The following is a 27,871-nucleotide window of genomic DNA, read 5'->3' on the forward strand; positions in this document are numbered from 1 at the left end:
CTCCACAAAGGGATGCAAAGCAAGAATACAGAAAAGTCTGCAACAGGAGAGAGAGAGACTTGCAGTAGTTAATTATCAGCCACTTTATTGCTGAGGGACAATTGCTGCTTTGGTTTGTGTGTCCTGTAACTCAGGACAGCTGATGAAAATGTAATTATTATTACATGAGTAATATTACACGAGTAAGTATTACTCATCATTACGCATTACACATCCTATATTATTTATAATTTCAGCTCCCACTGAATTCTAGTTTATGGCCTCAAAAATTGCTCTCATAGTTTATGTCTTACTGGGCAAACAACTGGCATTAGCAGTGGCCAGTGGCAGGTGAAGATGTCTTGCTATCTCTACACAGATGCAGAGCTGTGGCTGCCTGCTCATGAGTGCTACAAGGCAGTCACCTGTGCCTCTTCCCCCTGCCAAAATCCATTCAGGTCTGCTGCTTACACCTGCCTACACATGGAGGCAATGATGGACTTGAGGGAGAAAAGAGGTACTTTTCAATTTCCAGTTCTAGACTTCCCTAACCAGTGACAAGAAAATATGTGGGGAGTTTTCACAGTCACACAGAATTGAGAAGACCATGTGGATCACTGAGTCTGAACACACACTTGTACTACACAGGAGCTCACAAAGTCTCTCTCCTACACATAAAAAGACACAAAACAGTCAACAATGACCCATGATAGACTTAAGTCCTAGAACAAAAGACCAAAAGTCAGAAACCATAGTATGCATAAGAAGAAGAAACAGCAGCTCTCAGAAAAATACAACCATTAGAAAAATCTTCCAAAATATTTTAAAAGTATTATGGAAATGATGCTTCCAGCCCTGCTATATGTCATTTTAGCTCTCTATTTTGTACTAAATCTGTTTTCAGCTCTAATAGTTGAAGTCTGCCACACTGTCATACATATTGACAACTCCAATCTTACAGTGTACATCGATATCAACATATAGCTGGCAAGACTACTTCTATAGCACATAGGGCTTGTATACTGTTATTTTAAAATAATGAAAAGGAAAAATAGCAAATAGCCTTTTTTACTGGAACACCTCATTATTCATTAAGCCATTTTTATGGAATGTGGTTTTCAAGAATGTCCTGTTACACACCTAGAAAAGAAAGAGACACTGACATACTAGGGGACTTTTAACACAGAAGAAGTACGGAGTAGCAGTAAAGCACTACTAAGAGGGTACCTCTACAAGAGGTGGAAAGCCTTAAAAAATAATTTAAGATCTGCAACCCTTAAGGATGCACTGGTTTGTTAAACACTTAGACCTTCCTGTTTCATTGTTCTCTGTTCCTTCAAACTTCATTGAAGGAGTCCAGTCTGTGATCCTCTGACTTTGAGTAGACTGTTGAGCCTAGTTAAATGAAAACCCCAATTTTTCAGTATTTTTATAGTATTATTTCTAATACTTACAAAAAAAGCTTCATCCCTTAATATAAGGCATTGAATGTCAAAGGAAAATGATGGAAGAGGTGTGAAAAGGGAAGAAGAAAACTGTCTTACACTAGAAAGACTAGAAGGTAATTTATGCAATCAACTCATCACTACGAGTAAGTACTTTAATGTTTCCTTTCCTTGCAGACACTAATGCCATAGGTAAACCATTCAGGAATCCCCAACAGCTATGAATAATATATACAAAATGAGGTTGGACAGAGCATACAAACTGGAGGTACTATACCATCATTACAAATCAACTGAAATAATCAAATCACTTCAGTTACATATCAGAATAGATCTCCAGTAGTCATGAATTCTGCTTGCTTCAAGGAGAATATGGCGGTATTTCAAAGTCTACCCACAAGTAAAGATTCTTTGTTTTCCATAAAATTACCTGGTATAGATCAAAAGTGAGTATTTCAATAAATATCCACAGTCTTGTGCTCCCAGCTAAGTGACAATAGATCCCTCCCTGTGCAGTCTGGTTATACATGCCAACATGCTGTGCCAACTTCAGGGAATAAATACTGTGATATTGAACTACTGATCATTCATACTATTGAAGGTTATTTGAAAATACTATTTCTATATCCTTTATGCAAAGTCCTTGCATACTTTCTCTAGATTGCATGAGCACATCTGAGGTTGGATATCATCTATGTATAGTTAGTTTGAGTTGTTTTTAAGCCGTGGAATTAAGCATTATTCACATACACATTCCTATATGCATATTGCTCAATTATAGATGAAAAAATCACATTCCCTACATGCACACACTATAATTTGTGAAGCAGTAACATAAAAATTAGAGACCAAAATTTAAGCTTCTGCAGTAGTTAACTGTATCTTTTATTTTCTTATTTGTATTGTATTAATTACTATGTATTTCTTCAAAACATTAACTAGAGACAACTTACTCTCCAACAAGAATGATAAATACAATGTATGTGACTCTATCACCTCATGATTAATAGGGCCTTTTTATTCATTAAGTCAGACGTCAGACTCGGTTGAAAAATGTGTATCATCTTATATGTATTTATTCCAAAGCCTACTAAAATTGCTTTCCTCTGCTACAGATGGATACAATAACAACCACTTTTCACTGTTTTTTGAATTAACACAAGATGTATGTCAAATGATGACCTTAAACTTCCTGAGTTGAAAATTTCATTTAAAATTTGACAAATACACTGGATGCCAGAAAAACACAGTAATAACAATTCACATGAAACCTACTACCTCTTCTAACCACACTCCTCAAAAAAAATCCTTAAAGCTTCAAAATAGCCATTGACCTTCTGTTGCCTGGAAAGAAAAATTGTAAAATTTTTCTTTGTTTTCTCATCATCTTTTCATTTTTTAAATATTTTTTTAATTTAAAATCAGTATACTATTTTCCTTTATGACTTACTGCAAAGTTAGCTGATAATAATTATTGGAAATACTGTTCTTGCTATTCTTCCGTAAATTTCTGAGAATATTCCTCCTATCACACAGGAAAAATTTAGGATGTGCCCATGATCAGTTCCCCACCAAAACAGAGTAGCTTATTTTCTTTTAAGTTATATAATAGTAATAAATGAGTTTTATAGAAAAATTACAAGTAAAAATTTCGTAAAAATTAAGGTGAGCAGATAATAGGTATATCACAGTATCTTGTGGGTCCTGTACATGCTGGTTTTCATTGTAAGCCATTGTACTGGCTGATACACCACCCACTTCAACTCAGCTCATTTCTCAAATAATTAACAGACTACAGTGGCTGCAAAACTAAGAAACTTGAAGAGAAAGTGAAGATATACATTAGTGAATCAAAGTCTACATATTTTCACCACTCAAGCCCTGAATGAAGTATTTGGTATTTCTGACATACTTCTAACATACAGATAGAGCAGACTGTGCACCAGAAATAGCTTGTGTTTCCTCCTGATTTTCCTAGTTAAAAAAGTATGAATGAGGCAATTGTTCAGAAAATGAGAAACAGTGTACTTACGGAAGAAAAAACACTTATAATTTACTTATTCATGTGAGAGACTCCATTTTTTAACAGATTTCAGGTTACTTTAGTTAGCAGAATAAGGCGTTGATGCAACAATTATTTCCTTTGGGCAGAAATTAACTGTTGAAGAGAATGTGTTCACAATAAGTCTGAACAGTAAATTCTACAGTATCCCTTAGTTTTTTGCACTTTCCTTGCTGTAAGTGAAGTCTTTATTCTAGAAAAAAGAATCTATTTTTATGCATCTGAAGAATGTCCCTAGTGTCTTCAGTAAAGCTAAACAGATCACATAAAAACCTAAAATATATAAAAATCCTTGCAATTCCATTATGAAATTCCTAATTGCCAATTATCTCAAGCTGTTGTACTTGAGAACTATTTATTTTTAATGTCACTTCAGACTAGTACCTGTTTCCATAGAGATCTCATTTGAATAAGAAAACCACATCCCCAAAATCCAACAAATTTTGTTGTGGTTAGCGTCCTCAGTGACTTGTTTGTTCACTTTTTGACATAAATGCAGTCTTCATACACAAACAGTACTATATAATAGGTAGCACTAGAGTGTTAGTATTTCTTTTCTTTAAGCATCATATATTTTAAACACAGAAATGTGATAAATGAGAAGACAGTTCCTGCAGGCTACTTATCCAAATACCAGTAATAATATGAACCATTACTAGTTAATCACTCCCTATAAAAAATAAAGAGCAGTGATGACAGCAGGACACGTGATTATGGTCAGTTGGCAATAGAATCTCTGATTTAGGGGCAAAACTTCCTCAGTGCTTCAAAACTGCCCGGTGTTGTTCTCCTGCAAAAAATGGAGTCTGGTTTTGGGATGTTTTATCCAAGATGTAGGTATCATGAATGTACTGTGTACTGGATGTGTCTATCATAGCTGCAAAAACACAGTCCAAGAGCAACATTTAAAGAAAGGGAAGAGAGAGAGAGGTATAAAAAGACTGTTTTGCACTGCTGTATCTATTTAATCACACTGATAAAAACCCACTACACAGTGAAGAAGCAATTAAATCGCAAAGTAACTTTCAAAAATATTTTTTTTTCAGCTTACACATACAAACACCATCCTTACAACAGCATACACTGAGAGTAGTCCAACTAGCCCACTGGGGAAAAAAAAATCCAAGGTATTTGAAACTGAAGCTTGACCCTTAGCAACCCTGAAGCCGCTATGGCCAAAGTACTAAAGAATTCTTCAAGTAACAACTGAAGTTAACAGTGACTGCCAGAAAAGACCAAGCGTAAGTGCTGCTGGTATAAACAACACGGCAACTTGAATTGAAGAAAACTCTACAACTCTCTTTAGTCTATTCTAAGCCTTGATTTTAGCAGTTGTAATATGGCTCACATGCCTTTCTCAAATGCATTAAGTAGCTTGTTCCACACCCCATCATTACATCTCCATCACCCTTTACCAGGAAATTAACCTGTAAGCAAAACTGATTTTTATTTTCTTTCACAGGGAAAAGCCATATATATGAAAGCCATTGGAAAAGCCTCCAGTTTTCTAAACATAAGAACACAGTTTACAATAAAAACTTAGGAGCCTATTTCCATTGGGAAAAAAGTTATCTTTTCATAAAAGCCTAATGTTACACAGTCTAAAGTGATTTTGTTTGTTTGTTTTTGTACAGGACAGTACTACACATTAATAAACTAGTTTTCTTATTATGATCTGTTTGGCAGTTTATGCAATTTTTGCATACTGTCTCTATGCAACCCAAATCTTTCCCATGGTGATGATGGTAAAATTAGCCATATTCTGTCAGTTGCTCTGTCACATGGATCACTCATCTTAAAAGGTCCTCCTACGTGTGTGCACGTGTGCATTCTTTGTGCAACAAACATTTGGTTTCAAATATCTCTTATTCCATACTGACTTTCTGTAATTCTGTGCAGAAATTTGGAAAGAAAAGTGGACGTGTGAGGCTCTGCTTTCCGAAAATGTGCCCAGTGAATAACACCCCTGGTTGCAAGGTGTAAAAGGATATGTAGGTAAAGAGAGCTAGCATCTTCAAACAAACACCATCAGAGCAACAGCTGAGCTGGAGAGACTTTTCCAATGGCTTTCAATGTTTTTGATCAGGTTCTATATTTAGGTGTTACTGAGTGCAATAACTATCTTTTCTTAGGTGTTTCCATTTCACTAACTTTACAGTAGAAGTTGTGAGCTTACTAATAAAAATAAATTTAAAAAAAAAAAAAAAAGAGAGAAAATGGTGCTTTTAGGGAACCTATTTTACATGCGAACATTTAGGATTAAGTAATTTACCCTGGAAAAGCCTTTTTTTTCTAATTCTTTAAGGAAGCTTCTGGTCTTAGAAGGATGAGGGAACATTTCAACGCCAACCTACAAGCAGTGTTAAATCCTCTCAGTTAAAAAAAAAATGCTCTTTTAGGGAGTGCCTCCCTTGAAAACTGTACACCTAACAGTCTGCTCACATGTGGGTTTTGGGGAAATGCAGGAGACATGGTTGAGTGGGAATCCTTTCTAGGAGAATCCCTTCTTTCCTTTTCCATCCCTCTCTGACTGGAATAAAGGGACTTGTCCAACTGTTGTTCCAGCAGTACCTTTAGCCAAACATGGAAAGTATGAAAGGGCAATGTATTCACAGAATTTTTTATAGCTTCCAAAGTACTTCAATGACAGATCACATTGATCAGTGACAAATAAAAAGTCAAACTGTTTTCTCAGAAGTTATTTTTGAATCTCCTTCCCCAGAACATAGCTATCAATGTTTCTGGTACCAGTTAATTCATCTCTTATGATACCATTTGTAGTAGAAACTTCAAATTAACAGATGCCTCTTATTACTTGCATTCATTTCCTTGTCTGACTATAAAAGTGTTTTGAGATTACAGCATTCCTAATACCTTAAAAATGCTTATAAATTATATATTATTTTTAAAAATTCTTGTTTCTTCATTGCAATGAATATCTCCTATTAAAAGTGATTTGTTTGGCAGTTTTCTCTTGCCAGCTCTTACATGAAAGCAACCAAGTCTATGCTGTATAAATGGCTCTTTATACCGGCATCACTTTTATTAATTCCTCTTTCTGTTTTGAATGCCACTTTTTGATAGTGGGACAAAAAAAAAAAAAATGGGGCTTTCCCCCTTTTGTTAATTTCTTAGGTTCAAATGCTGGGTTTCTGAATAATCTAAAACTCTACTAAAAGGGTATGCTGGAAAGAACTAAGAGTATTTCTACACCTGTGGTTGCTTCTTGGTATACCTAAATCACTTCCAAATCCACTACTTGTGTAGTGCTAAAAAGAAAGATATATAAGATCACTGAAGTTACTCAACTCACTCAGAAATCTGAGTACTCAGTTGGCAATCCCTTAGTTAACTCAGAGCTATCTCAACTAGATTACTGGAAATTAAAAAAATGAAAACCTCCTAAAAAGCCCTGCAAACCAGTTTAAAGATACTGTGTTTTGATGGGCTGTAGCCAAGTACAATTTGAACGCCCTCTATCTGTACAGCCTCTCCAGGCATCCTGCTCATTGGCTGTACTGTTCCCATGCTGATAAAGTTTCTCCTTTTATCCAGTCTGAACATCTCTTGTTCCAAGCTACACCTGCTGCCTCTTACTCCCCCAAGATGCACCTTTGTGAAGTGTCTCCTCAACACCTTCCCTGCAGACAGCAGGGGAGGCAGCTCTTAGGCCCTCTGGAGATAACTCTTCCTCCTGGCTTATTCAGTCCAGCTCCCTCAGCCTCTCCACACAGAGCTTGTGCTCCAGCCTGGTGATCCTGGCAATTCTCCTCTGAACTAGTTTGTCTGCATTTCCCTTATATTTGGAAAATTAAAATTAGACACAGAACGTAGGCAATCATTTTCTACTAGCAGCAGATGAACACACTGGTTGGCCCATCATCATTCCTTTCCAGCTTACATATCCCTTATCTTCAACGTGAAGAAAATCTCTGCAGCTTCACTCTAGAGCAGTCAGAGTCAACTTTCAGACTAAGAGGACAAATTCAGCATTGTGGAGCACTAATGCATCCAGCTCTGCTCCTGCAGACACAACTGACTCCATGCACTTGGTCTGTGAGCTTGAGCCTGAGCCTAACGAAACACATCCTTGCAGAGACATGGTGTGTTCTGATAATCTGCTCCTAGGGAACAAAAATAGAATTTTCTCTCTTCATTGAAGAACAATCATGAGAGGATTTGTAGCGATTCCCTCCTCCCTGTATGTCATGCTGCTGGTATATCCATGAGAGAACACTTTTTCTGTGCCCGTCATTCTATTCTTTTCTTCTGAAAAGGAATCCTTTAAAAAAAAAAAAGACTGAAATATCTGAAAACTTGCTTTTGTTTTCTACTTTTCCCCCATCTGGTGATGGAATATTCCAAACAACATGATATTGAGTGCTCTGAAAGTCATCTTGCCTTTTCATGCTCGTATCATTTCTGCAATATCAAAAAATGTCAAAAATGCAATTATACCTGAAAGAAATAAACCATCTCTCCTTGCAGAGGCTGGAAGAATAATAAAACATGATTTGTACTAGCACTAGGCTAATTGCAGTGATACCACTCCTGCGCTACAGTTGTGTTCGTGTCACCACTTACATTATGAACTCCTCATTCCAGGGTTTATAATTCTTCTGTTAGTTAGCGACCCTTACAGAAGTGCATAATACAGTTGTTAATGGCTTTATTAGTGACACTTAAAATGGCTTAAATTTTAAATTACTTTTAAATTTTGTCTGCTACATGGTGTAAATCACAAGCAACTTGTAACTAAAGCAAGACAATTGAGGAAGACAAAACCCATCCGAAATGTGATTTATACACTTGGACTTAAAAGTGCTTATTTTTGCAAAGTTTAGAGACAATAGTTGCTGTATATAATGACTATCTTCACTATCTTCCGACCCAGACATCATATTAGGGTTTTCCGGAAAACTGAGTTTTCCATTAAAGAAATAACTAAATAGTATCACGAGTAAGAAGAGAGTTTCATAAGCAGCGAATGTCAGGTGACGTTTTGGCAATAAAGCCACCAAGCACCAGTGTTTTAAATTTCCTATGTGAACACGTTTGTCTAGAAAAATATGCTGTGATTTCTGTTATCTGTTAAAGTACTTTGATACCTTGGAAATCTGCAGATAACCTGCCCACTTCAGTATGTTATTTTCAGGCAACATGACAATTCACTGGACATGCTCCACTGAGAATGCACACTCCTGGGTCTGAAAATTACCAAAACAAAAAAGCACTGCCTTGCATCATGCTGGGACAGGATATAAAACATAGTCTTAATTATATCCACTTTCTAATTTATATATAAAGTTTTTTATAGTATATTAGAGTATCTGCTACCTATTGTGAGTGACTGAGATAAAGTTTTACAGCTTATACAGAAATAATTCTATTTCTTCCAAATTCCACTTTCATTCAATCATAAAAATAAGTACTTAAAGCAATGTGATAAAGAGCAGCCTAAGGCTATACAATCTGAAACAATATTCCCAGGATATAAGAAAAAAACTCTAAAAAGACCCAGCAAGAATTCATTGCTGGTAAAAGCAGTAATAAATTCTTCTCTTTCAGAAAAAAAAGGGCATTTTCTGGCTTTCTGCTACCCATCAGGGCTTTTTTTTCTTAATAAATGACAGAGAAATAATTTGTTCAAAACTAACACTAGATTTCTTTAACTTTTGAGAAACATGTATATTCTTCTTGTCATTAATGAACAATTCTCTATAGCCTGTATAATTCTTCTTTTAAGCATTCAGCATTTTTTCTTCTTGCATTAAGCATTGCTTCAGTTAATTTTCCTTGGGTAAAATAAGCCAGGTGAAGAAGATGTAATTCTCTCTTGCTGAGTTGACATAGACAATAAATAGTTTGTCTCATCAGTTGATGGCCTATCAGCTTGGAATTAGTGATTAATGTGCAAATGGTGTGCAATTATGCTGTGTATGCCATGGTGAACATTTCTGGTAGCAGAATAAGTCATAGGTGACAATATTTACCTTAGTGCTACCCACTCCTTACCTCAGTAACAGGATTATGATCTCAGAAGGTAGATGGAAACAGATTTTTGCTATAGTTGTCACCTGTTTTAAATCCATCCTGTTGGAACAAAACTGTGACTTCATATCTAGGAAAACTGACAGAAGAATTGTCTCCTCCTTGTGTTCTTTAAAGAATATGTGAGTGACAGAACTATGAACTGCTACATTTCTTGAAATGAAAGAGGGATGGCATGGCTTCCTCCCAGTGTGAAGTATTTTGCTTCTTACTCACAATCCCAAACCACAGATATATAAGAGTTAAAAAAAAAATCCACATATAATCTGTGGTAACCACAGATAAATTGGTGGTTCTACTGTTGATAGAAAATCTAAATCTATCAAGTGAACATGCTTGCAATTGATTCTTTTTGCTCCTGAAAATGTTTATATACTGATGCTACTACCAAGCTATGTAGGCTAAAAATGGAAGGCGTATTTTTAATAAGTTTTAATAAAATACAAACACACACATATGTATGTATTCTAATAAAAACATGAAAGATACATTTATGAAACAGATTTCTTCACTATTAGAGCATATCTTTGCATATGTATTACGTGAAAATGTCACCTGTTTATTTTGTTTGCTCAATGTGAGTAAAAAACAAAACAGGAAAGAATGTGGCTGAGGTCAAACACACTCTAGGCTAAATAGCTGCAACTCCACAAGTAAGAGCATTTTCAGCATAAATTTCTTTCATTACCATACTCCTCCATAAAGCAGTTATATTTTAAAGTTTTCTGATGATGTGTGAGAAGCTTGAGAAACAGCAAGAAAGCCACCAAAATCTATGACGTTGCAAAGGAGTTACAAAACCATTCAAAGGACAGTCCTGAAGAGGAGGAAAACCTTGTCACTGAACTAACCAGTCCAGAAAATTCCCATTCACCCTGCTTGGGGCACACAGGCTCTGGCGAAGGCTGCTTGTATGTCCTTGTTGCTATAACTGGCCTTCTCCTATGTGAGGAGACATACATGACCCATGGGGCCATGTAATTTTCAAGCTTTTCATAGGGAATTAAGGCAAGGTGATCATCGACCTGGTGCAGTCTTTTCCCCTAGTAACTATTATCTCAAAGCTTGACTTCAACTCAGCTTGCAAGAAGAGACTATTTCAAAGACAAGTAAGATCTTCGAAGTTTGGAGAGCACACAGAACTGGATAGAAGAACGTGTTCAAACTGAGGCAAAGGCTGTGCCTCATGCCATAGGAGATCAGAAAATCCACAAAAGACAATGTTTTTGTCATTATACCCATAAGCAAAACACCAAATCAGAGCTCACAACTAAGCAAAATACTCAGATGCACTCAAAAAGCTTCCTTAGGTCTGAAGTTCGAGGAACTGCTTGTGTACTTATGTCCCACCAAAACCTGAATTGTTCTATGATGAGCTCTATTACCTCCTGTCTATTAATTAGGTCTATTGCAAAAGGATCAAGGCAGAATATTATCTCTTGTGTTAATATTTTATAAGTAATTTTCAAAAATTAGATGAGAGTTATTATAAATTACATTAATGACTACTTTGAAGTGACCTTGTAACACTACTTGAACTACTTTTTCAGAGGAAAAAGCCTGAAAAGCAACAAAACAGATTTCATCTTCAGCTTCAAGAGGTAAAAACATACTTCAGGAGTGTTTGTGTAAGACAAAACAATATATTTGCTTTCAAGAACTGATTAGCCCACATAGATTCTGCACTTACAAAACGTTTGATCAGCTTACACTACAATAAGGGAGGCATATGAAAAAACGAACAGCAACTACCTGTTGCAGCAATTTTGTAGTATCTGATGTGCATTTTTCCCTTTGAATACTGGATCTTTTTTCAGTGCTTGAAAGGAGGCAAATATTCATTTTAATAACTACTTTAACAAGCTTCCAAAACATTCTTAAATCATAATTTGCTTAATTATCAGTTTACTGTTCTTTCAATCTCTGCTAGCACATAAGACTGCAACATACAAAAATAGCATGACATTTATACTGCATTATATTTCCTTATTAAAAACATTACTATTATTATTATTAAAATATGTATATGAAATAGTACTACAACTAAAATAAGTAAAATCTCACATCCTATATGACAGCAGCATTTCAAATGGAAAAGCTGTATTGGATATGGCTAACTGGAGTTAATTTTCTTCCTTACAGACAGTAAGGTGCTGTGTTTGGGATTTGTGCTAGAAGAAATGTTGATAGCACTACAATGTTCTACCTACTGCTTGCACACATTACGAGTTTTTCAAACTTGAATTTCTAAGGACATAGAATAGCTCAGACACATAGTAGAACCAATTTGCCATAAAGTCTTTTCCTCTACTGCCCTGCAACTTTAAGATGTTGATGTTATAAATGCTAACTAACCTAACTGGCAACTGATCCTCTTAAAAGCTAGAAGGAAAAAAAGTAGAAACAAGTCATCCAAACCTGATCACAAATAGGTGAGCTTTCTGATCAGTACGTATAGCTGGCTTAGTTCTGCTCCTGTTGAAGTCAAGAGTACTGTGAAAAATCTCACTCTAACCAATAGTTTGCTTTACAGCTTTCATGAAGCATAGGTCCAATTTGAAAGCTTCAGTAGATATGATCCACTGTGTATTTAATTTTTACTGTTCACTACTTTTTTTTAGTCCTTAAAAAGCAAAACAGCTAAGTGGAAATGAGGTAGATTCTATTTCTTATCATAAATCATCAACAGACTTGCTTGCTGAACTCTCCTCAGATTCCAAAAACAGATTCCTTTGAAAATATTGAACTTGTACAGATGATACTGAAGACAAAATTTAGCCCTCACATCATCCATTAATACCAAGAGCAGAGAAAGAAACACTACTGCTGTAATTGCAAAGAAAAAACCCAAGTATGTTTGGGTGTACGTTGAGCACATGTCCACAATCAATCATACACAGCCAGTGTAACATGGAATCATGCTCCTGATTAGAGCTGTTGGTTTAAGCAGGGTGAATTCCTGCCCACTCTCACACATACTTTCCTAAAGTGGTGCTACAAATTATATATTTTTCCCCCTCAAATAGGAATAATAAAGAAGAATAGAGAGAAATATTAAAATTTTGGTGGCCTAGAAAACATGAGTCATGACCAACATTCCCAATGGGGAGTGGCTAGAACTTGTCCGTATTTCACACAGTTGCTACCAGCTACTGACTTTCTCCTGCTCATATTTTTATTTGTCCCATTTTCTACTTACATTGTGTTTTCTAGACTATCAGCTCCTTGGAGAAAGACCAGTGTACTTATTAAGTTTATTGAGTACAAAGAGTGTTTCCATCCTAATTTTGGCCTTTGAGTGCTCTGCAATATGAAATGGTAAATTCTAACCACTCTAAAAGTCTGCCTTGAAATATGGAAGGTGATACCACATTCCACTATAACAGCACTGAGTAAATCCCAGAAAATCTCTAAGCAGCAATTTTGTGTCCCTGCTTGTAATTTCAACAATGAGGTTAGGAAGAAAACAGTAAAGGATGAAGGCTGAACTATGTATTTCCATGTATAAATAAAGGGAAGATACCCCATGAGAAATCTTTCACCATCATGCAATCAAAGGCAGGGAAAGAAGCCCCAGTGCTGGGAATATTTTTTTGTACTACTTGTTTTTAACTATGTTAATGCTGTTTTAATTACCTTGCTAAAGAGTTATACTGCCATGGATAGTTAAATGAATCAGAAAGGCAAATTTCTGAATTCTATGTGGAATAGAATTGATTCTCTGCAGTTAGGAACAATTTTATGAAACAATTTTTAAAGAGGTCCATACAGAGCAGCATTTCTCAGCATAATAAAGAAGGTAGTCAATGCTGTCAGAGCTGATTTCAACAGCAGTGTTATGAAAACAAATAATGCATTAATGAAAATGGGGACAGAAATTATTTTTTATAAAATAAAAGGCATTTCCTGTAACCATTCAAGAGCTCTGCAAGACTGGCATCGGCTCTAGAAGCATTAGACTCCAGGTTCATTTCCTGAACTTACCTGGAAAAAGTAAGTAGAGAGATAGACGAAAAATCAGGTCCTAAATAAGTCAGGGGGGAAAAAAAATTTGTGCTATTTTTTCACATATTTTAGTGAAAGTACAGCTAAAGTATTTGTCTGGATTTTCCAAATGTCTGTTGACATTAAATGGAACAGAAGATTTTTATCTATTTTGGGTCTTGAGTGCAATCAGAAATACTGAGTACTGCACTGAATAGTAGAATTGCACCACTTGCAAGAAAATTCTGGAGACGTAGAATGAGATTTTGAGGTTTGAGAAGTTTTGCCTTTTCTCTCATCTTAAGTACAGGAAGATAACTACTTTTCCAACTTTCTTCTCTTCAACTGTTCGCATTTCATTTCACGTTTCAGAATTAGTTGGACAGTTCATACAGAAGTAATTTAAAGAAACTATCTTGGTTATAGCAATTTATTTGAAGCAAAAAAGTCAACAATACTGAAAAACTAAAATTCAAATTTTGAAATATTTCTGCTGGTCTATCTGAAATAAATTAATGATCAAAGTTGAAACCATACATTAATAGGGAATTTGGTAAAAAGCATAACTGAGATACTAGAAAATGCAAACGATCCTTCTTCTAATATCTGAGTGCTTAATAGGGCCTGGTATTTCACCACTGAAAAATACTTATTCAAGTATCTTTTCATTAGATTTTTATGAGCCTTAAGTACAATTTATATAAATTTTCTGGACTAATTTTTTGTATATCAGTGACTCCAGAAATTTAAATTTAATGGAAAAATCAAATACTAATAAATTCCAGATTAAACACAGTACCTAAAGAATTTTTTGCCCCTATCATTTTTGGTGTTGTGTAGATCAGAGATTCTGAGTGACAATTACACTTTAATTTGAAAATTGAATTGGCCTCAACTAAAAAGGAAATTTGAAACTTCCCCATATGTTTATAAAGCAAAAAGCATTACTTTGTTACAATGATGCATGTTCAGTATTTCATTATGACCAGGTCGAAATAAAAATCTTTCAAGATATAAAATAAAGCATTCTTTATTTATACAACTAATTGCAGGATCAATTTCAGTACAACACACTTCATGTAAATTAATAATTTTCTGTCTTCCAATGTTCAGGCTTCTCTTTAAAGAACTCAGTTGAAATACCGAAACAGTGCAATCTTCAGATGTAGTTTGGCATCAATCTAAATTCTAGTATCTTGCCATGTATAAAGGCTTTTCTTGTCTTACACAGGAGGGAAAAATACTGGCAAGGCAAGGAAAAATCTCCATTCCGTAGTTAGATACTAAGTTCTTTTTCCTCTTATTAAAGTGTTGGAGTTTTTATAATCTCCTGAAACATCTACAGGATTAGTGACAGATCAAATGGTCCTCCTGCTTTATTCAACAACAAGGTGCTTATTTCATTAAAACAATATAAATCACAGAGAGAAGTCATGACTACTCATTCATCTCACTAACAGTCCAGGCCCCACTTCCCTTAGAAATTTTATATTTTCTTGTCATTTCATTTAATGGACATATTAGCATATGTTATTCTTCGTATCTTACTTAAAAGTGAACTAAACACACAAATCATCTGGTGATTAATATGACACCAGTTGCTTTGAAAGCACAACCATCAAGTTTGAGAGAAAAAAACACATGAAAAATGAGAACGCTAAATAAAAATCACTTTACTTGTCTGAGTTAGAGGTTAAAGACTGAATAAAACCAGAAAAGTTCACCCTTCACAATGAATTCTTTAGCACTGCTGAGTTTGTCTAATTTATTTGCTTGAAGTCATGAATTTATGAAGCATAAAACAATATAAACTAACAATGTTTGGCACTGAACCTTTAAAAACTAACAGATGCAGTGTTGGTTTTAGCTGGGGTAGAAATCACTTTCTTCAAAGTCTGGATTTGTGTTTTGGATTTGTGCTGAAAACAATGTTGATAAAATACAGATGTTTTTGATACTGCTGAGCAGCATTGACAGTGTCAAAGCTTTTCTGCTCCTCATCCCACCTGACCTGCGAGGAGGCTGGGAGTTCTCAAGAAGCTGGAAGGACATTGACCCCAAATACCAGTGGGATATCCCAAACCATACAGTGTCATCACCAGCATACAAAGGCAAGAGCAGGAGGAGACATTTGGAGTGACAGCATTTGTCTTCCAAAGTCACCATTAAATATAATGGGGCCCTGTTCTCTGGAGATGGCTGAACACCTGCCTATCCATGGGAAGCAGTGAAGACATTCCTGATTTTGCTTTACTTCCATGCACAATTTTGCTTTGGCTATTTACGTCTCTTGTCTCAACCCACTTTCACTATTCTGTCTCTCTCCCATGCCACTGGTGTAGGAGTGAGCGAGTATCTGTATGGGGCTTGGTTGCTGGCTGAGGTCAAACCAAGACAGATGCTCTGCAATATTTAAGACTTTTATACACATACTGCTGATTTTTACCTTGTCAGCTATTTCACATATCTGCACTCAGAGAAAGCAAAAGAAATTAACAAACTGAGCCATTCTTTAATGGCTGAAACCCAGCTAAGCTGAAGTCAGGATAATGAGGGCAGAATTTCACCAGTCAGCAACTTTTTAATTTACAATGTGTACTGGACAAATTTGCAAACAAAAACTTCCTATTTTATGTGTTACATGAGGCTAAGGCTTTAAACAAGCTCTCAAATTCTTAAACTGTGCAAAGGAACAAATTTGCAAAGCCCAGTTTAGATGCTCCTTAAACAAGCTATCACAGAAAAAGGTAGGAACTATAGAAAACAACAAAAGCCAAACTACAAGTAAGTAAATGGCAAAAATCTGCATTGCCATGCAAATGACAAAGATTCCCACCAAGTGTTTAAACCGCCACTTTTGTTTTTCAGCAACAAGATAATTTCAGATTTTTGGGTTTATTTTAGTTTTTTTAAATAACCCACTCTTTTCCCATATCTGATATATTTGAAATAAATTCACACTGATCTGTGCTGGAGTCTTTTTAAACAAACCCTGAGGTATTTTCATGCAAGTCTTAGTTGGAGTTCACATATCATGAAAGTTAAAAAAAAAAAAAAAAAAAAAGCCTTATGGAACAGAACGAAGGATCAACAAAGACATTGCATCACTGTTTCAAGAGAAATTTTGACTGCATTAAAAATATCTGCTGTATAGTGGAGTGTGTCTAAATGAGACGCTGTTTTTACCTGGGCTGCTGGCATTTAAGATAATTAATCTCAGAAAAGATCATTGCTGAAGTAACACCCTGTCTCTATTTTAAATCCCCATCTTAGAGCAGAGGAAAGAGGCCTGTGTCTTCACTAGCTAGTAACATAAGACAGTCACAGCCTTTCATATTCTTTTCCTGTTGTCTGCACCAGACTGTGGACACTTGAATAGAGACAATATCATAAGATTTATTCTGCAACTTCAAGAACTATTTAGCCACTAGAAGCCTTCCGTGTTAACTTTTGCTCAAACCTTAAAATGCTGCTGCTGACTCTATAGTTGTCATTGAAGCTTAGCCTACAGACCATAATAAATTTTTAGGCCAAAGGTTCCCTTGAAGCAGTTTGTATTTTTACATGAAGTTAAAGTAAGTGCAAATGTCTTCCAAGACCTGCCCTCATTGCTAAACAGAGAGCCTGTAAACTGTTGTTTTAGATGGTTTTTACCTGGGCAGAATTCCTTTTTACAATATTATACACTTGGACACTTTCTGCATATTTACAGAACCCTGCTTACCTAGCACTGCCCAAAAAAGCTTATCAGCAAACAATGACTGAATGATATAAAATAATGTTCTTTCAAACAGAAATGACTCCTAAATGAAATCATATGGTAATTATCTTAACTGTTTATAAGTAGAAGTATGATCAACTGCTATTATTAACATATTCTACCAAATATATAAAACCAATCCTCTTAATTAGTTTCTACTTATTTTCATTATTTATAAAGCAAGCTAGAGCAATTGCTGTGTGCTGATTTGACTAATGCATACAATCATCCAGAAAAGACAAGACACTAGATCACAGCAATCAGCTGTTTGAAACAAAGTGCAAATGCAGTCCTTGAAAGATGGTTCCTAGAGACAGTATCAGGAAACCTGCAGTTATGGGAATAGTTCCATGCCAAGCACAGAATATTGCTAGCAAATCAACTACAGAAACCCTGCAAGAGATTATTTTGCATTACTGAATAAGTATTTCATTTCCATCACACTGATTTCTTTTGCTCCACGACTCAAAACTGTAAAAATACCTTATATATTTTACTATTCATTAATATGACACATTCATTAAAGTACATGAAGCTAATTTAATCATATTCAGGTGCTATATTGGATAGATGAGAGTGTTTTGTCTTTTAAATAGTTTGTCTTTTATTCTACTCTCTTCATCAAACAGTATTCTCAATAATTATCAGTCTGCTGTTATGAAGTTATAGCACTATTACATCCTGACTAGGAACTTCAGGTCACCTACAGCATTTACACAAAATACCACAAATCAAGGCAAAGCACCTCAGGCTATGCAGCAAGAAAGTAATTCAGCAAGAAAGTAATTCTTTATAGCATTAAGTAATTCCTTATAGGATTGTATGTGTTTCTAAGGTCTTCACCATTTGGATTATTACATTATCTCAGTTTTATATTCACTAGTCAGGAGGTTAAGTGTCAGCTGGAACCATTGAATCTCAATTTTTTTACACCTTTCATTTTGTTTGATGAGCTTTTTACCAATTGTAATTTACTGCTCTGATGAAAGTATAAAGCAAAAAGCTCAAAGTGTAATCAAGGCTAATGGCGAACCATGTACCATGTGACAATAAATCAGCAAGGAAAAATACTCTGGAGACAAACAGAGATGTTTAGCATTTCAGTATGAATACTATTGGAATAACTGTTTATGTAAAATTAAGAACTGTACAAGAAAACCAAACAAACACCCAAGTTCCAAAAAACCCCAATATTCTCTTATAAAAAAAAACACAAAAAACTTCCCGTAAGCAACTAAATTTTGCAAGAAATAAAATCCTTTTTCTGCATTAAAGTATATAACAACGAGAACTAGTAAGAAAGTCTGAGATACTAAAACATTTGATTTTTATAAACAGTAATGAACATTGTCAGTCACAGCCTGCAGTAATCCCAACACTTGATCTTTTAAAACTTACTACATGAGAGAAAATCCCCCTCCTCTTCTATGAGGAAGACTTTCAGAGTTACTGGAACATTTTTTTCTTGGGCAACTGATATATATTTTATTTTATAAAAGCATGATATATGTAAAAAAAAAAAACTAAAAAAAAACTGAGAAAAAACCTCAGCAGTTTGTGTAAGGACAAAACCTACCTGAATTTGAAAAAAAATCTCAATTCACTTTAATTGCTTTTCTGAAAGCCTCGAGACAGAAGCTAAAACATGTAATAGCTAACAGATACACTTAAATAGGAGCTTAATTTTTTTCGTTTTTAATACCACAAAGCCTGCACATTATGACTCAATAAAAATGGTTGTGTATAATTTTGTCATCATTATATTAATAACAAGTGTTAGACTGGATTTACAGTACCTTTGGATATTGTTTGACAGGGATCAGAACTCTCTCTGACAGCTTTATGTTTTTGTTGCTGATAACATCAAGATATTTCTTTTCTTCATCTTCCTTCTTGCCTTCTGAACCCTGAAATCTTTCCATTTCTGAAAAATATCATGAAACAGAACAATCAGTGACATGGTAGTTGTCATCCTTAGGAAGTTTAAACCTACACATTCCTACCCAGACCATGCACTGAACACCAGTGATGTTTGCACTCACATGACAGGGACTGCTGTCTTTAAGAGAACCTGGACTCCCAGCAGTGCTGGGAGGCAGAGGTGACACTCCACAACTAATTCTTCCCCAGCTGAAAGGGAAGCCAAATGATCTCAGCAGGAGCAGGAATAGATAAGGCTTACAATTCCAGCTGTCACTCTTTTAAAAGGAATGACATCATCACAGCTCTATGCTTTGTGTAAATGTGACCTGCCAGAATTAAGCTGCAATAGCTATTTTCAGTACAAATACTAGCAAACTGAAGAAACTTCTTGTTGTTACTGAGTTTGCATTCAAATACCTCTGAATTAGTTAACGATAAGAAATAAAGTTAACTCTTGCTCAAAAAAAACCTTCAATTAAGAAATGCAGTGAAAAACATGAGATATGTGTGTATATATATGTGTGTATATAATTTATATATAATGTATCTAATAATTGATAATCTGTAGAACACTCTAGAATTTACAATTTAAAAAAATAAATAAAAAAGATTTTCAGGTAGAATAGTTCTGAATTCTTTATTCCCTAATGCTTAATAACCAATGGATAATAACAAATAATTTAATTCATTATCCTGTGAAAAGCATCTTATATAGTGTCTGAGAGCTCCCTGACAGTTCAGGTACTATCAAAAAAGCTGCTTTTGCAGCAGTGACATCGTTGACAGCACAGAAAGTGGCAATGCTTATAATGAGCTAATTATAACTGAATTATAGCTAAAAGAGGACAGCTGTGGATCTCAGAAACATGCTGCTTCAAGGATGGGAAAGCAATGGAAAGGAGGAACACAGCCACAGCATGCTCTAACATTCATACACAAGTTTCTTTGATTTCCAACATGCATAAAGAAAAAATGTGTTGAAAAGAACAGCCCATGTAATGATTTGTTAATAAATGTTTATGCTGCTTTTATGAGATCAAATAATTTACTTAAAGCCTGCACCAGCAGACAGTTCTCTAATGTTATAAAGCTCTTTTAAAACCTCCCAAAGAACACACCTAGAAGACCTCAGATGGGATACACATTCAATAATTTAGGATTAAAAAGTTATTTAAAATCACTGAAAGCATCAGAAGAACGTTTCATTATTGTAAAATACTTGAACACATGTAAAAAAATGTGGTATGTTGCATTCAGTGGAAGATTAATTTGGAAAGCAGCAAGCATCAATTAAGTAAGTAACATACTCATTTTGGGCAGGTTTAATAGATAAAAAGTTCTTTGAAAATAGATCCAATGCAATTATACAAAGGGGTGTGCTATGGGGGTACAGAAGGGAGAGACGAAGGTTCATAAAGGGGGGAAAGTGTTACAAGCACAGTAAGTAGTAAATGAAATAAAGGAATTTCCCAAATGTATTGTGAACACAATACTGAATTAGATAATTCTAAAAGGCAGATGGGGAAAGTCAATCTACAAATACACATATAGTTCACTAGAACCACGAAAGTTTAAGTTGGAGAAGACCTTTAAGGTGATCAAGTTCAGCTGTTAATCAAGCTCTGCCAAGTCCATCCTAAACCATATCCTTAAGTGCCACATCTACAAGTATTTTAAATACTTTCAGGGACAGCCATTTCCCCACCTCCCTGGGTAATCCATTCCAATGCTCTATAACTGTTTTTGTGAAGACACAGTTCCTGCTGTCCAACCTGAACTTCCCCTGACACAGCCTGAGGCTATGTCTTCTCATCCTGTCACTACTTGCCTGGGAGAAGAAACCAACCCCCACCTGACTATAACCTCCATTCAGGTAGTTGAAGAGAGCAATGAATTCTGCCCCGAGCCTCCTTTTCTCCACGCTGATCAACCACAACTCCCTCTGCTGCTCCTCATCAGGTCTGCGCACCAGACCCTTCCCCAGCTCTGCTGACGTTCTCTGGACACACTCCAGCCCCCCAATGTCTTTGTGAGGGGCCCAGAACTGGACACAGCATCCAAGGTGTGGCCTCAGCAGTGCTGAGTACAGGGGAACAATCACTGCCCTGGTCCTGCTGACGACACTACTGTTGATACAGGCAAGGGTGCCATTAGCTTTATGAACAACTAACTGTTTCTCCTGGAAAGCTGAAGATACTTAGAAGTCTGTATGGTCAGTAGGGATGGGTACTAAAGCCTAGGACAAAATGCTATGCTTTGAATCGTCTACCACGCCTTGCAACCAGTGCCAGTCTCGTCCTTTGTTTTCAACTGAGAGTACACGGAAGTTGCGGAATGAAAGTGGCGTCTTTGCTGAAGCTAATGAAAGACTACTTCAGCTGGGCTTATCAGACTTATGTGAACAACAGTTTGTTTATCTACCGAGACTGAGACAAGCTGTGACACTTTAATTGGTTTCACTCCATGATGAGGGCTGAGCTCTAGACCCAGAAGAGCCAGTCCCAGCTTATTATGGGAAGCACAAGAAACAGCAGTGGAGAATTGAGTTTCCTCCAGGGAATGAAAGGCAACAGAGAGCCCATTTCAGTGGAGGTCCCACAGCACGTAAGGTCAAACACAGAGAGAGAAGCAAATGAGAAGGAATCGTGATGAGAGCCCAGCTGTGAGCCCAGAACCACGAAGAAGGCAGCAGGGACACTGGGGACATCAGGTTTCTGCCAGGAAGCACTGCTGACTAGCCCGTGACCATAGCCAGACAGCTTTTGAGTATCATCTCCAAGGAGGGAGAGTCCACAAGCACCCTGACAGTGCTTGGTCACCCTCACAGTAAAAAAAAGTTCCCCAATATTCTGAGAGAAGTTCTGTGTTCTGGACACCCCTGAAAGAGTCTGGCTTCTTTGTACCTTCCTTTCAGTTATTGGTATACATTGGAAAAGATCCCCTATAGAGTCTTCTCCAGATTGAACAGCCTGGAGGCAGCACTCCTAGCCCTGTCTTCACGGACCCTTCATCATCTTTCTGAACCCTTACTTGACACTCTCCAGTATGTCCATCTCTACTTATGTGGGGACCTGCACACTGAACAGACTGCTCCAGTGGAGTATCACCTCTTTTGACCTGCAAAGTAGACTGAGAAGTAAGAAATGCCTTGCATTGGTTTATTTCTAAAACAGAACATAGGGCTGAGTACCATCAGTGTAACCTGTAAATTTATATTAAAAAATATGGCATTAGGATTTTGCTTTAGTGGAGCAGCCGTGTGAGATGAGCCACCTTAGAAGCTTTCATTCCTTAGGGCTGGAGTTTGTGTCTTCTGGGTGTGGACCCTGAAAGCCCCACGTAGTCACCGGGGAGTCATTGTGACACCTGCGACAATAAGCCTTTGGATGCTTGGGGAAGCTCCAAAAGGCCACAGTGTCTGGCCTCCTCCACTGGGGACAGACATCTGAATGTGGGGGAAGAAAAAGGACCTCCATCCCATCGTCTGCTTTCTGAAGGCACAGAGAAGATTTGCTGGACAAGGATCCTGACAGGGCCTAGGGTGCTGGTCCCAATCTGCCATGTACTCAGGCTCTGTCTGCAGGTGCTGAGAGGCCAGGAATTCCTCTCCCAGTGTCCCAGCTCCTGCCTGCACGTATCAGAGAGGTCAGTTACCATCTTGCCTCAAGAGCTAGAACATGCCAAGACACTCAAGTGTTACTCATCTGCCCCAGGATGGTCCCTGGCATTGGTGGCAGCCCAAGTGCTGTCCTGAGGCAGAGTGGGCAGTTCTTTAATGCTCAACTTCTGTAGCTTTGCTGCTGGTTGCAGACTGTGTCATCAGCACCAGGGAGCACACCAGCTTATCTCTTTGGTTTGCAGGGCAAAATAGCCTCAGAGGAAAACCTGGCAGAAAGCGGCACCTCTTCTCTGCCAGCACCATCCAGGTGTCCTGGGCTGCACATCCAGGTGCTTCAGAGAACCTAAGGTGCTCAGTCTGCTGGGCTGGCATTAATGACTGAGCCTTCGTGAGCTGGCATTGGCACCCTTTCTGTTTTTACTGCATGGTGGAGTGGTTCCACAGAAGAGTGGAGGGCCTGATATGCCATTCACCTTTCCCACACACATTCCACAAGGTAAGAGACAGTAATTCTGAGGTGCACTATATGGAGGAGTCCGTCAGCTCTGCCAGCCATACTCAAGAAGAGCGAGCTGGGTCCCGCTCTACAGAAGGATGTCAGCATCATTCCCCAGGACGACAGCACCACAAGTCTTGCAGCAGAAGCTGTAGTGGTATCCGTGGTGGCAGCCGCGGTGGCAGCCGCGGTGGCAGCCGTGGCAGGGCCCAAGAGGAGAGTCGAAGCAGGTATCCAAGGAGGCATCACAATGGCCGCACCAGGGTCCAGCAGGCCCAGGGCTACAGCCCCTCAAGCAGCAGGAGACAGCGGCCGAGCAGGGCTCAGAACACTGCTCGTGACAAGGGCCGAAGGACCCAACAGCACATCCGTGCCCCCTCAAGAAGGCGTAAGCGCCGTCAGCAAGAATACCAGGTTTCTTTCGTAGAACCGAGGGCAATAAGGAGACGATCCCGGCAGAGGTCGCACAGATCTTCCAGCCAAACATTGAGGGAGTATCTAAGGGAGATGGAACGCGATGAGGGACAAGCTCTAAGGCATGACTGGTCCATCCGTGCCTCTTCAGGGAGGAGCAGGCACCAACAGCAGAGGCACCGGCTTTCTTACAGAGAACCGCAGATGACAAGGAGCCAAACCCTACGGAGGTTCTGCAGCACGCTGCCCCTGACAGAGAATCCAAGGAGGATGGAATGCTATGACAGACAGATTGAACAGGGCATCCATGCCTCCCCAAGGAGGAGTGAGCGCCTTCAGCAAGGACGCCAAGCTTCTTTCATCGAACCACAGATGACAAGGAGCCAATCCCGGGGGAGGTCCCGCAGCACACAGTTCTAAACACTGCAGGAAACTCTAAGGAGGATGGAATGTGACATCTCAACCTCCTTGGAGTGGCGTGAGTGCCATCAACAGAGACGCCAGGTTGATTTCACTGAACCACAGGTGACAAAGAACTGATCCCATGGAGGTCCTCCAGCCATGCTGTGCACAACCCTAGCAGCATACCCTACCAACAATGGAACTACTGTATGCCCTGTTCCCAGTGTCAGGAATTATACTACTTTAGACAAAAACAGCCCCTACTAACAATTGCAAAAATAAAGTCAAATCAAATGCTCAAGCCTGGGGCTAAGGCTCTATTCTCCATAAAAAAAATGCATCTGGAAATCCAAAGACATCCTTGTAAGGCCTTTTCAGGTTAGGAGGATAACAAGCATGAAACTTCAGCACTGCTTTTGTCATTTTGTTCTGTGGTACCCACTTGTGTATAAAATGGCGTACTGAACATTTTGTATGGGGGTGCCTTTCTCTCTATATTGGGTTTCCACAGTGTGATCAACGTTTTTGTGTTTTTGCCCTGATACCAAAGACACCAACAACTTATTAGGAAATCTCTTGTCCTTCCACACCTATTTTCTTATGGTTTATCCCAAACATACCCCAGAGTAACTTCTCCTGTTACCACTCTTCTCACTATGAAGCAGTGAAGAGTGAAGTCAATTTACAATTACTCTATCTCAAAGACACTGCCTATAACGCCAATCCAAATCTAATGCCTGGTAGAAAGCCTCTGAAAAGATTTTCCTTCTCCTTTAAAGACTTTAAAAATAAACCCCAAAGTCCTCACAGAGAAATTGCCCCCATGCTGTGTCCTGCACAATGCCTCAGGTTTAATGCCCAGCATTAAACAGGCTAGAGGCTCTTCAGACCATGGCCAAATACTACAAAAGTCATCAGAAAACAGTTTTGCACCAAGAACTGTTACTTTCAAGTAAGACTGGAGCAAAAAGAGGAGTCTTCTCAAAAGACTGGAGCAAGACAAACTGTATGCAATTTTTGTATTGAACTACAGTCAGCCATTACTGTGTACATTCCTCATGTCACTCCATGACTATTACCACCACAGAAAAGAAGCATTAAGACAGTCTCATGAAGGAATCCAGGCCAGGATCAAGCTGCCACCTTGCTTGCTCACAGCACTGACACACAGCTAGTTCTTTAGCTGAAAATTTTTACTTGCCAACTGCAAAAACTATGGTCACCTGCAACACACGCTACAAAAACAGAACTAATGCCTTTAGTGAGATGTTGCACTCATTGCATCCCTCATGCTTATGTTTAGCTTGTTAGTTTTCTGTGCATTTCTGATAAATCCCCCAAAGGAAAAGACGTGGCTGCCATATGGACAATTCACTTGTGGGAGACAAACCTGGCTCTCCATGAGCATATTGAATCATTCAAACCTTCCCATGTCATGAAATCTGCAGGGGCTTTCTTAGCTTGAGTGTGTTTTGAGTCACAGAACCACAGAACAGCAGAGGCAGGAAAGGACCTGCAGAGACCATCTAGTGCAACCTCCCCTGCTCAAGCAGAGTGGCCAAGAGATAGTGGCCGCTGGACTACAGCCACACAACATTTGAGTACATTCCTGCACATGTCAAAAAGGTCAGTCGCCATCCTGCCCTGAGAGCTGGAACATGCCAACACACTCCAGTGTCACTCCTTGTACCAAGATGGTCCCTGGCACTGATGGTAGCCCAAGTACTGTCCTGACAGTAGCTCTTTAATGCTTGACTTCTGCAGCTTTGCTGCTGGCTGAAGACTGTCTTCCTAGTGCAGGGGAATGTGTGCTGCTGCTTACAGAAAGCTATAGACAGTACAGGACCAGCTGTATTAGGTCTGCATGGCCTGGTTTTGGAATTAGAGGGAGCTACAGGGGTGGCTCCTGTGAGAAACTGCCAGAAGCTTCCTCAGTGTTTGCCAGAGCCAATTTCTGGTGGCTCCAAAGATGGATATGCTGCTGGCCAAGGTTGAGACAACTATAAATGGTGGTAATGTCTCTGTGATAACATGTTTAAGAAGAAACAAAACAAAAATGGTGGGGCAGTTGTAATCGCAGCCAGAGAAGAGCAGAGTGAGAACATGTGAGAAGAAAAACTATGCAGACACCAAGGTCAGTGAAGAAGGAGGAGCAGAAGATGCTCCAGGCACCAGAGCCAAGGTTCCTCTGCAGCCTGTGGTGAGGGTCATGGGAAGCAGGCTGTCCCCCTGCAGCCCACGATGATCCATCGGGGCTGGATGGAGGAGCTTCACACCAGAACAGGTGGATACTTGAGAAGAGGCTGTGACTACATGGAAGACCTGAGGTGAGAGGGACCTGTGCTAGAGTAGCCTGTCCTTGAAGGACTGCACATCATGGAAAAGTGACCAAGTTTGAGGGGAACTGTTGCCTGTGGGATGGACCCACATTGCAGCAGTTCACAGGGAGCGGCTTCTTGTGAGATGGACGCGTGCTGGAGAAGTTCAGGGAGAACTGTCTCCCACGGGAGGGACCCTGGTGCAGCAGGGGAAGGATTCCTGAGTAGCAGTAAAAGCAATGGGTGATGAATGGACCATAACTCCCATTCCCTGTCTCCTTGTGCCGCTGGGGTAGGAGGTAGGGCTGGGAAGGAGGGGGGGCAAGGTGGGGGAAAAGTGTTTTTTAGGGTTTTATTTTACATCTTATTGTCCTGTTTTGATTTTGTTAGCAATAAATCCACTTTCTATCTCCAAGTTGAGCCTGTTTTGCTTTTGATGGTAATTGATGGGTGTTTTCTGCCTGTCCTTATCTCAGCCCAAGAGCCCTTCGTTAAATTTTCTCTCCTCTGTCCAGATGCAGAGGGAAGTGTAAGGGTAAAGCAGAGAATACTGAAAAAAGTTACTAACTTAGCTTTCCATTTCATAAATCCATTAAGGAAAAAGAAGGTAGTCCCCTCAAAAAAAAAAATCCACACAAATGGGCTGACAGTATGTCCAGAATTTTACACCTCAAACCATGCATATATCAGTCACGCAAAAAGAGGCCCCAACTAGAGAAATATCAGAGACAAAAAGACATTTCTACCTATATCTTTTTAGAGATATTTTTCCCTATGAAAATTTATCTTAAGCTATCTCCAGACTTTGAGCTGTAACATTCTGAAAATATTGCAGCCCATTTATGTGGATTTTTTTGAGGGGAGTACCTTCTTTTTCCTTCATGGATTTATAAAATGGAAAGCTAAGTTAGTAGCTCTTTTTCCGTATTCTCTGCTTTACTCTTACAGTGCCAATAAAATGATGTTAATTACATTTCTCTTCAAAGTCCTTGACACGTATTACAAAACTTCTCTAATGAATATATTTTTTCTATTAAAATTAAGCACCCCAGAGTAAAAACATCCTTTTGCTACACTTAAGAGTCATGTCAAAACTCTTCAAAAAATAATTTTCTTCTTGTCAGTCTGTCCAACCCACCAAAAAAAATTAAATCTACACAATTCTTTCTGCTGTCAACACTTGCCTCCCACTTAAAGGAATTTTGCAGCCTATCTAGCTTTTCTTGCCTTTGCGGTACTGGCACTGCTTCAATCAAGAATCACGGGCTGCTGTTAACAAGGTCAAGCCTCCTGAAACAATCACATGTTTCTATTAATGGGAATGATTTCCGGAATGGGAGTATCACCAACATCTTGCATGCAAGTACTATTATGTATATCAAGCTTATCTAGTACTCAAAGAAGTACACATTTTCTTC

At 38.3% G+C, this 27,871-nt stretch overlaps 2 protein-coding genes across 19 annotated transcripts in view; one reads left to right on the forward strand and one right to left on the reverse strand.

Annotated features, from left to right (window-relative positions):
• KHDRBS2 (KH RNA binding domain containing, signal transduction associated 2) overlaps positions 1–27,871 on the reverse strand; it is a 459,539-nt gene that overhangs the window by 383,688 nt on the left and 47,980 nt on the right. For all 18 annotated transcript variants that reach the window (XR_012054901.1, XR_012054900.1, XR_012054902.1 and 15 more), the window contains exon 2: positions 19,078–19,205. Coding sequence is in view for 2 of the 18 variants with exons in the window: in XM_072926493.1 (XP_072782594.1) it covers positions 19,078–19,205 (128 nt within the window). In the remaining 16 variants the exon portion in view is untranslated. The remainder of the gene's footprint in view (positions 1–19,077; positions 19,206–27,871) is intronic.
• On the forward strand, positions 19,213–27,230 carry LOC115494254 (uncharacterized). The gene is made up of 2 exons (XM_030267371.4): positions 19,213–22,849; positions 23,066–27,230. The coding sequence occupies exon 2, from the start codon at positions 23,248–23,250 to the stop codon at positions 24,151–24,153; it is 906 nt and encodes a 301-aa protein (XP_030123231.4). The 5' UTR covers positions 19,213–22,849; positions 23,066–23,247; the 3' UTR covers positions 24,154–27,230.

This window comes from Taeniopygia guttata, chromosome 3 (assembly GCF_048771995.1).
Source record: "Taeniopygia guttata chromosome 3, bTaeGut7.mat, whole genome shotgun sequence".
NCBI classification, from domain to species: domain Eukaryota; kingdom Metazoa; phylum Chordata; class Aves; order Passeriformes; family Estrildidae; genus Taeniopygia; species Taeniopygia guttata.